Here is a 10,425-nt window from a genome sequence, read left to right on the forward strand (position 1 = left end):
TCAATCACATCCATCAGCAGATTGTACTTTTTCTTACATTTAGAGAATGGCCTTGTATGGTATAATAACACACAAGGTAAGAAACAAAAGTTGTTAACAAACGGGGGGTTCCCCGCTATGAGGCCGATTTCCAAGGTAATAACAGCGTTATACCTATCATAATTTTGCAAGCACTCTGTCATGGAGATTATTGTTCTACTAGTTTCTAAACCCCATCATTAGTGTTTTGTATCCTGTAATCGGACAAATATTAATCGGATACATAAAATGTTCTCCATTGACTGCTTTGAAGGAGGTTTTGAGCATCAAACTGTTACTTTTCCAATCCTTTATTATCTTTGAATTCTTACTATAAAAGTATTGCATCAAAACATTATGTGTAATACAGACAACAGTATTTTTTTTACATATCAGTCTACATATTAAATACATTTACATGAATATACAACTGTCACATTACACACAGGTACTTAGAGCCACATCTACATGTATAATATAGTTCTCTAATACAAAATGCATTGGAGCTCTGTTTTACATCAAAGTTTATAGAGTTGCAGAGGAAGTACCGGTATTTACTTTCACCGGAGTATTTCACTGAACACTCTTTGAAGAGAAATGAACAAAGCAACAACTTGCTTAGAATCAAATTGCACATTTCTTAAGCTGCATTTTCTTTAAATACAGACTATAAAGCAGAGGATTTTTCTACAGTCCACACACACACATAAAGGAAAACCTCACTGGGACCCTCCCAAAATTAAATACATTGGACAGTAAAACATGTATAATCTGGATGGTGTGTACCGAGTATTCCAAAATCTTATGTATTATAATGAAAACTTCAGGTAAATTCATTTGTTTAAAAATATTCTCTAATCTGGAATGTTGTCTCATCTGGAACCATTAGTGCCCTGATTAGACAAGTTTTACTACAAAACAAGGGGTTATTTAGCAGTATTTAACTTTAACAATCTGTTGTCCAAATTACTATTCAAAATTATGAAAACACATGGAGGTCAAACAATAACATCTAAAAAAAAAAAAAAAAACCTTGTTTTTATACAAAAAACAGTAAGTATCATAAATCCACCAGACCACACCAAAATCCATTCGTTTAGTCAGTCCAATGAATTCTTGTGGTGAACTTAAAAATCAATTAAGCATTCCTTTAAACAACTCTTTACATAGGCTTTATAATACAATATTAATTATCATGTAAAAAAAAAATGATCAGGTACATATTACATCAAAGAACAAAAATAATCCTATAAAAGTGAGATATCAATTTTGTAAATAGAAGATAACAACAACATGCCATTTCTTTATCCTATCACATCTATTGATTGTATCCTAACATATCACCACTCTAGTCCACATTAAAAATACATTAACAGTCAGTATCTAATACTGGATATAGGTAAATAAAAAATATATTCCAATGCAAGTAGATTTTTATGAGGGAGTGTTTAACAAGCACAAAATAACTTAAATTCTACATGTAAAGCAACTGGATTTTTAAAACAAGAAAATTTTGATCCCAGAAAAAAAACTTTTTAATGAGATGCACTAAAGTTGTCTTTGTCACGGATTATGGATTATGCACAATCTGTACAAACAGTCTTCATTCTGAAATGAGAAAAAGAAAAAAAAATCTGTAAGGAAAAGTATTTAATGCTTGATCTTTCTATGCCCTTTCTTGTTTGCATTTTGTGTAGCTTGTGCATTTAACATTTCATACTACGAATACTTTCTAGATCACGGTCCATCATATGTTATCAAAAAGTAAGGAGAACCCACTTGTTCTGACTTACTATTATACATTAACTTCCATCTGTTCTGGAGTGGACGTTGTCCGTTTTCCCTCCTCCAGCATTTGTTCTACAATTTTCCACAAACAAGATTCCTTTGGAAAGTCATTGTCCACCAAGTTAACCAAGTAATAACTGTTAAAAATATGGTCAATGATTTTTCTAGACTGCGATCCTTCTGAGTAAAGGTTACCCCAGGGGTGTTTCCACAATTCAAAGGCTTCATCCTGAAATGTACACATACATGTAACCAGAGGTCTCCAACGAGACTGAAGCTCGACTGGTCTGTACTTAGATAGAAGATAAAAGAGAAGTTGCACTGGGTTGATAATTTTTTTTGAAACATTTTTAGAATTCTGGATCTATATGTAATCTATTTATGTAGCTAATTTTTTAGAAAAAGGACCAAAACTGTAGCTGTAGTTTTTGATGAATTTCACAGAAATTTCTAGCAACTATGGCAACAATGTTCATCAAAATCAAAAATCAATATTTATATGTGCCCGTGAAGTTTACTTGTATGCTATAGTTTCATTCAAATAAACTGAAACTGTAGGAAGAGTAGTACTTTGCAAAATGTTTGCAATCAGTCAAACAGAGAATGTATGCTCTTCTGGTCTTCAACAAATAGAAAAAAATAGATCTGCAGGCCAGGGATAATTTTTTTTTTCAAAGTCATTTAGTACCCATACCTTCCAGGTTTTGAAGGCAATAGGATCCACCACTGTTGGTTGTATAATCTCTTTACCAGGGAACACTCCCCAGGTGACTGCTATAGGAGTAGTGAGATCACAGTTTGTGTAGTCTGCCTCACCCTTAAAAATTTCATAAAAGAAAGCTGGTAAAAACAGTTTACATCATCAGGTGCTTGCTTAAATTTATACTGTCATATATCACCTCATGCCTTTACTTACATTCTTATCCACTATATGATAGTTGACTAGGGGAAAGTTTTTCAATATTTTCTTCAGAGCAATACCGTTTTCTTTAGATGTGAAGAATTCCAAGTATGCCTAATAAATGTAAGTTACTCACAGTAAACATTCAAAGAATATATATATGTACCAGCAAAACAGAATATGACAACTGTACACTTTCTTTTTAAAAATATTTTCCTCTGAAATTATGTTTATGACTATGCCAACATGCTAATTGTCAGTAAAGTGAACTGAACATTTACAAAGGAACTCTGACCTTTTGGTAGATGTAGCCATTGGGTGACCCCCAGCCCAGTTTGCTGTCTGAGGAGGGAGCTCCATTGACATTGGGCTGAGAGTTGATGGTGAGAACTCCACGTTTGTTGATGGCTTCAAGTTGCTCCTTAATAAAACCCGTCTCTGGTGACAATTCATCATCATTCCATGGCATAGACCGAACCTAGTGAAAGATACCATTTAATTGGCTATTTGACTTCCCTTTCAAAGATTAAATGCATTCTTATTCCCTGTGTAATTCCATATATTCTTGATTTTTTTTTTAACTTATCCTGACCCAATTCTTACTGGAACATCCACATGTGTAAAACTAACCTTGACCCCATCCTTATTGGAACATCCAGATATGTAACACTGAAACACATCCCACACATCCTGCTCCGAGTTCAATTCCTCTCCCCACATTTTGAGGAGATCCTCTTTGGGAGGTTTATGCTTCATATAAAACAAGTAGTAGTCTGTAAGATCTCCAAAAGAAGCTGCTGAGGAGTTCCCCCAGCGACCATTGGGAAACTCATCCCAGTTTGAAGTTCTGTAAATGTAACTCTTTGGTCGAGATCGCCAGAAGATTGGTCGCACATCCTCTTTACAACGCACATAATTGGCAGTCTGTTTCCATGGCAATGGTTTACAAGGCTCCTCCACCCACATGCCAAGTCTTTTGAGGATTTCAATGGTTGCGACTTCCCTGTTGAGTGTATAGAAGTGAACACCATGCACATCCTCATGTTTGAGAAGTTCACGACACATTTGGAATGCTTGTTCCACACCGTAGTTTCTGATTGCCTCATCATTGTCTTTAATCGGTTCAATAGCATCCAGAATCTCCTTTGGTACTTCTAATCGTGACAATTTCACAATGTGTCTGAGGGACTGGTAGGCCTATTTGTAAATGGAATTTTTTTTTTTTTTACGTTTTTCCACTCTTTTTATAGAAATCATTTAATAATAAAGTTTGAATCTTCAAAGAAAATTTAGTGAAGCATTTTACAAAAGCTATCAAGCCAAAGACAGAATTTCTGTAGTATTTTAACTTAAAGATGTTAAATACCTGAATTGGAAGGACACCTGGTATTATTGGACAGGTAATTCCTATCTCTCTACAGTCACGAACAAATTGAAAGAAAGTCTCTGCTTTGAAAAACAACTGTGTTATGATAAAGTCTGCACCAGCATCCACTTTTTCTTTCAGATGACGCAGATCTTCTGCATAAGAAGTACATTCTGGATGTCCAGTTGGGTACCCTACAAAAATTTACATAAAACTTTAAAAAAAAAAAAAAAACAGTGCACATTTTAATTGCTTTTAATTTTCAAAAGTGTCAGTCTAACATTTATCTAGGTAACAATATTCTTGCAGTATGACTCATTTTCCCCATCACATAATTCTTAAGGTATGACTGTAACAATCCAAGGCAAGAAAATATAGGTGACCCAATGGCCTCAAAAGGAGTCAATTCTGAAATACGCTTAATCTGATGGACCAGTGACTTTCTTGCAAAGTTAATCTTAATTCAACAACTTTAACACTAAAACATTCTTTAACATAATATCTGATCAAAAACAGAGAAGCAAGTGAAAATAAGAAATTATTCCTAGCCCCGTCAATAGTATTTTTTCTTTACCAGCCACACAAATGGTGAAATGATCCCCATGTTCCTTCCTGATCAGTTTGACCAGATCTGTGGCATAGTTCAGTCCCTCCTCTTGTTTTGTCCAAGTTAACCCACCATCTGGGGGATCTGAAACACAATGTTAATTTTCACTTTATAAATTTATTTATTTAAAAAAAAATGACATGATATTCTTTTTATGTTTCTTAATCTTGGAAAGATGAAAAAAGTTTTTCTAAATATAAATACATTGTAAAATAAAACGTTTCAACATTTAAGATGCTTACATTACTAAAATTTCACATTATCCTCATGTTGTCATTTTTTTCATATAATCTGTGATGAAGTCAACTACCCTAAACACTTCTTTTGAGGTATTGTTCAAATTTGTTAAGAAAAACTTAGCATTTATTTCTACCCACCCCCTCTAAGAGCCAACAAGTTCTTCAGTCCCATGTCCTTGGCCTTTTTCAAGTTCCTCTTTATTTCGTCTTCATCCTGGTTGCTACAGGTAATGTGGAGCATTGTCTCCACGCCACAGTAGTTCAGCATGGTGACTGCCATACACGTGGAGCTCGTAGGCTTCTCTGTGTTCCCAGGGTCACCTGCAGGGTGCCAGGTGATGTCACAAAACAGGGGGCCACCCTCACTCATTCTCTCTATCCTTGAGTAATTAATACAAAAATTCCAATTACAGTGTAATCAATTGACCACTATAATTTTATCTAATTCATTTTATTCATCAATCATTTGTAAAGTGAATTCAACCCAGTGATTTTTTTTTTATTCTGGTGATAATGCCCAGAGTATGCTTTTTTAAAAGTGCATAAATTATATCATAGTTCTAAAGCCACATAGGGGTCAAAATACTGCAGGCAAAGCCGATGATGCAGAAATCTTTTTTAGTGCTAAATAAATCATTTCTGCTCTTACTATACTCAAAATTTTTAATGTACTCATTGCCAGTCAGGCAATCACAGCTTATCTAATATAAACATTGGCAACCATGTCATGCGGAAATGACCGAAATATTTCACGACCTTCAGATAACTGAATGGGATTTTCCCTTCTCCTGAGAGCTATTTTTAACTTACATAAAATACCAAATGCATGCTAGAGTAAATAGTTGTGTCAAGACTTGTATGGCATATGCTAATTACGCTATTGAGACTTTATTTTTCTGATTACTTGGAAAGCTTATATCATGTGTTATTATTAATCACTCAAAGAGCCAAACTATTTTAAATGTTCATATTCAATGCTCAACGATTAATCAGTATCAAAAAACAGATTTATATTTGTTATATTTGCCTTCTGAAAAGGATAAATAGTAATTATTTCATTTATTTAAGTAGAGTAAAACTCTGTGATCACATAATTGTATAAATGTTTTTAATTGTAAAATGGATTAAATGTTTTGCGGACTGGTAGTTGAGAGCCAATTGAATTCTCTATTGTACTGAATAGCATGCTCTGTAGACTTCAAAATAAAAACAAGGTGAAGGTCAGATGAGTATCACGCTCGGCATGTATGAATAATCCAATAATTGTTATTTATTACTGACAACCAACAGGAAAAAATCCATAGCCCACCCATTTCCCAGTTTTTTCTTCATCTTCCAAGACAATGAGGACGTACAATTATAATACAAGTAAATTTTATAGCAGTGACAGTGAAATATAGGTCAGTGTACTTTAATGATGGATAATTCATGGAGGCATGCAGTCAGACAGACAGTGCATGATAGTTGTATTGGTGCAGAAAATATATTGGAGGAAACATGATAATTAGCATACTACACAAATTCAGTGTTTCAATGGTATATTTTTAGTATACTAGTATATCATTTTTCCATTAAAGTGTTGAGGGTGCAGTACATTAAATTGTATCATTTTCTAATATATATCAGATAATTAAATTCAGGGTTTCTTTTTTTCAATTTAAACTTCATTTCGGATTTCCAAGTTTAATGAGTGACTGTGATAAATACATTCAGATAAATAAAATTTCATATCAATATTACCATTTACTCTAGAATTCTTAAGTGCAAATCCTGTTCCTGAGTTGGTAGTATACAAGCAAATTTGACTCATTTAAAACATGCCTTTTAATTATTTTATTTTTTGTACTGACAGGATTTCTAATCACACAGTTGACTAAGGACAACTATATATACACACTACTGGAATTATTACTAACTGGCAAGACTGACCAGAATTCTTACTATTAACTTTAAATCATCTACTACAACTGACTTAATTGACTACCAGCAGGAATAATTTATTTACCCATACCTGCATTTCCTGCTGGGAAAAAAATTTGGAATCGCTCACCTACTAACAAGGTTGACTGCCCCATTAGCTGTCCTTGGTGGGAAGAACTCGAGAGAATAAAAGGGATCCCCCGACTGGATCCTCTGGTTGATGCGCTCAATCACGCTCCGATATTCCCCGTACTCTGCCTCCTGTACTGGGGAGTGGGGAATGACCCCATTGGTGCCAATGACGGTGGTCCCATTCAGTAATTCAGGCATGGCTTCAGATCACCTGCTAAAAGATCAAAATTAATACCTCTTAATAAAATTCAGTCCAAGATTCTCCATGCACAAAATCAATTGCATCATTTTTTCAATTACTGAACTTTTTGCTATTGTTTATTAATTTGAAGAATTTCTTTCACCTCTCTTAAGTAGATTGATCAAATAAACATCTATCACCTAATGCACTAAAATACTCATTTCAGAATTTCTTTCACATCTCTTATCTTTAACTTACTATATACTGATCAAATATACATCTATCACTAAATGCACTAAAACACTAAATTCTATAAATCAATGTTCCTTGGTACACAGAATGTAGAAATCTGTTTGACAGCATAAAGCATTAATTCTATACTCTTTACTGACAACAATTAAATGGTGCTAAATGTTGAGATCAGATACAGAGATAGGCTCAATTTAGAACCTCTTCGATAAAACAACGGTCTAAGTTGTGGTCTATGGGTAAGATGCTGACGTAAATACTTGTGGATTCATCCATATATGTCCAGGATTTCACAGGTGAATTAATTATAACAATAGACTCTCCTGATATCATTACTGAATGAAATACTCATCTAAAAATGTGATTCCAACACCATTTAATCCTCAATATGAGCAATTTTGCAGATCAACATTTATAAAGTGTCTTAAAAATGGTTAACATTGAATAATTAAATTGTTAAAAAAAAATGAATGACTATCTAAATAAAACAAAACCTTTTTATTATCCATAATCAATAAATATTACTTCTTAGATTCCATTTCCAATTTTTCCGACTCTTTATGGGGTTCAGTAATATATATTTGCCTTGTTATATGCACAACTTTTTTTCCCTTCAAATTTTTAAATCATTGATATACTCTGAAAATAATGTACCTGGCCATAAGCATCATAAGTGATCATTATTTTATTTTTCCACTATCTATTTTATTGAAAAATGCATTTTTCTAAAATATTATTGCAGTCTTATTTAATTGTTGATCATATTTTATGAATAAAACACCATAAAATGCAGAATTCTTTGCAGTTTTTAACACGATTTTAAAATAATTTTATCTTTAGGCATTGCGGTGATCAGGCTAGATACGTCAAATGTGAAATTAAAAAATTACAACTAATTTGTTAAGAAATAATAGTACTTTGAAGTTAGAATTTTTTCTCTTGACAATTTCACAAATTATTCTCAATGATTAGTGTATCATTTTGTTTGGCACATGAAGACAAGAAAATTTGAATAATTCTGCATGATTCAGTGAAAAAATCATGGAAATTGGGCTAAAATTGACCTCACATTGTTTTTCTTTTACAAATTGGTTTTTCAATGAAATATTTATTGTGTAAAAATAAAATTATGACTCACTTATGGCCATTTTTACATTTTTAAAGTCATTCTTCTTGGATCACAGTAGATGTTGCTTGTTATGTAAATACAGGTGATTATATAATGATCAAGGAGAAAAGAAAGAAAACTAATTTCTATACTTTCAATAAATTATTTTTGGATGGAAAAACACAATATCGGAATGCACTGGTTCATTTCACTCAAATTCAAGGCATATTATTTATTTATTTTTAGATAGGGCCAGATTAATTATAAAAGCACAAACTAAACATCTGTCAAAACATTTCCGAGTCGTCAGATCTACCACGTTACAAGTACTTTTCTTTTTAAAATAAGAAAATGCATGTATTGAAGAAATTAAGCAGTTTTTAAAATTATTTGATAAAGTAAACATACGCGTTCGCAATAATACATTCAAAGGCATGTAATGTTTTGTTTACAGTTTCCGCATCGTCGAATAACGATGACCAATACTGTTACTGACAACAGTTATAATAAATCTTCCTTTCACTGGTTAACAATAAATTTAACTTTAATCATACTACCTGTTGTGTTTGCATAATTTTCCCATTCATGAACTAATTTTTTGCTATGCAATACCTTTAATTAAAGCAGCTATTTTGTTTTTCGGCGAATGATTTTTCCAACACAGACTCCTATGCGCTTGCATTGAAAAACTGAAGAGACCAACATTGGTTTAGAGCCGGATTTATATAGAAGCAGCCAACCAATGAAAATCAAGCTAAATTTAGTGTAGCGCTATCGGAAAACCTCGGGTTATAACAAACAATCGATATTCTTAGTATTTATCATAGAGAAAGATCGGTGGTGGATCTCAGCGCTATTCATTCTTAGGTGTCGGAAGCACTTTAGTCTTGAGCGCCGAAAGATAACTGTTCTTCCAATTCATTGATTAATTTATTTATAGCATTTATTTTATAAGTTGTAAGCACAGACACTTGTTTCTGTAATATATTATATATATATTTTACCCCATATACTATACAAGTGCCTGCAGTGGCACAGGGGCTTGTCACGAAATATTTACCTTCTCTTAATTTAAAGTTACCCCTACTATAAAAATACAGTGACAAGCCCCTGTGCCTGTGTTAGTAAGTTCTTAACTAAGAGTTAATTAAATTAATCCTTGGTAGAACAATGTCATGTATGTGTCTTCTAAATTTATTTTTGACTTCTGTCATAATTTGTTTTGCGCTGAATTATGTCTTTGTATGTACAAATGACGTAATGTGTCGAATCTATTTGTCTATTTGTCTATGACAAGCACATTAATTAATTAATTAATACCCAAATCGTGCATGTAATTTTTTACTTATTTATACATGTATATTTATTTATTTGCTTGTTTGTTGTTCATTAGTTCGATCTTTCGTTCGTTCCTTGTTTCAATTATTCGTCGAAAGGATAAACAGAAATAAAATCCTAGTACATCGGTACACCGTGCTTATTTTGACATTTATTTACATTGTATAGGGTTGGTTGTTTAACGTCCCTTTGAGAATTTTCACTCATATTGAGACGCGACCACTTGCGGATGGAGGGCTGCAAATTTAGGCATATACTCGGCACTCGGCATTTGAGCATTAATTAAATAGGGTATCTTAGGAGAAAGCTTTCCCTCTACGTGGAACAGGGGCGGATCCAGGATTTTTTTCAGGGGGCTCCATATCAACTGAAAATAATGTTTAACTCGGAAATTTTTTTCACAGGCAAAAAAAAAAAAAAAAAAAAAAAAAAAAAAAAATGTAGGAAAAAACTTCACAACTTGCCCAAACCTCAAAATTCTATTTCGTTGCGGGGGGGGGGGGGGGGGGGGTAGACAGGTCCGTCTTGCCTAGAGGTATTCCAAGGTCATTTTTTCGTTACTTTTACATAAATATTTC

At 33.1% G+C, this 10,425-nt stretch overlaps 1 protein-coding gene across 3 annotated transcripts; it reads right to left on the bottom strand.

Moving 5' to 3' along the window:
• Nucleotides 1-313: 313 nt before the first annotated feature.
• LOC133172456 (methylenetetrahydrofolate reductase (NADPH)-like) lies at nt 314-9,190 on the bottom strand. Of its 3 annotated transcripts, none has more exons than XM_061307339.1 (11): nt 9,122-9,190; nt 6,970-7,185; nt 5,058-5,299; nt 4,648-4,764; nt 4,074-4,267; nt 3,338-3,904; nt 3,003-3,185; nt 2,723-2,821; nt 2,501-2,623; nt 1,812-2,035; nt 314-1,626 (listed from the first exon to the last, which is right to left on the bottom strand). In XM_061307339.1, the coding sequence occupies exons 2-10, from the start codon at nt 7,167-7,169 to the stop codon at nt 1,814-1,816; spliced, it is 1,947 nt and encodes a 648-aa protein (XP_061163323.1). In that variant the 5' UTR covers nt 7,170-7,185; nt 9,122-9,190; the 3' UTR covers nt 314-1,626; nt 1,812-1,813. The 3 variants fall into 3 exon arrangements, with proteins under 3 accessions (XP_061163323.1, XP_061163325.1, XP_061163324.1); XM_061307341.1 differs by having other exon boundaries at nt 1,798-2,035; XM_061307340.1 differs by having other exon boundaries at nt 6,970-7,182; nt 9,122-9,168.
• Nucleotides 9,191-10,425: the final 1,235 nt, after the last annotated feature.

Source organism: Saccostrea echinata, unplaced genomic scaffold (assembly GCF_033153115.1).
Source record: "Saccostrea echinata isolate AGI-Se365-2 ecotype Australia unplaced genomic scaffold, CSIRO_AGI_Sech_v1 ptg000054l, whole genome shotgun sequence".
Classification (NCBI taxonomy): domain Eukaryota; kingdom Metazoa; phylum Mollusca; class Bivalvia; order Ostreida; family Ostreidae; genus Saccostrea; species Saccostrea echinata.

What these genes read in the sequence shown, in the direction of transcription:
- LOC133172456 (XM_061307339.1), bottom strand. Translation starts at nt 7,169, where the DNA reads ATGCCTGAATTACTGAATGGGACCACCGTCATTGGCACCAATGGGGTC. An exon ending in CTTGTTGGCTCTTAGAGGGG is followed by an intron (nt 4,765 to 5,057) that starts GTGGGTAGAAAT and finishes ATTGTGTTTCAG; the next exon opens with ATCCCCCAGATGGTGGGTTA. An exon ending in CAGGTGTCCTTCCAATTCAG is followed by an intron (nt 3,905 to 4,073) that starts GTATTTAACATC and finishes ATTTACAAATAG; the next exon opens with GCCTACCAGTCCCTCAGACA.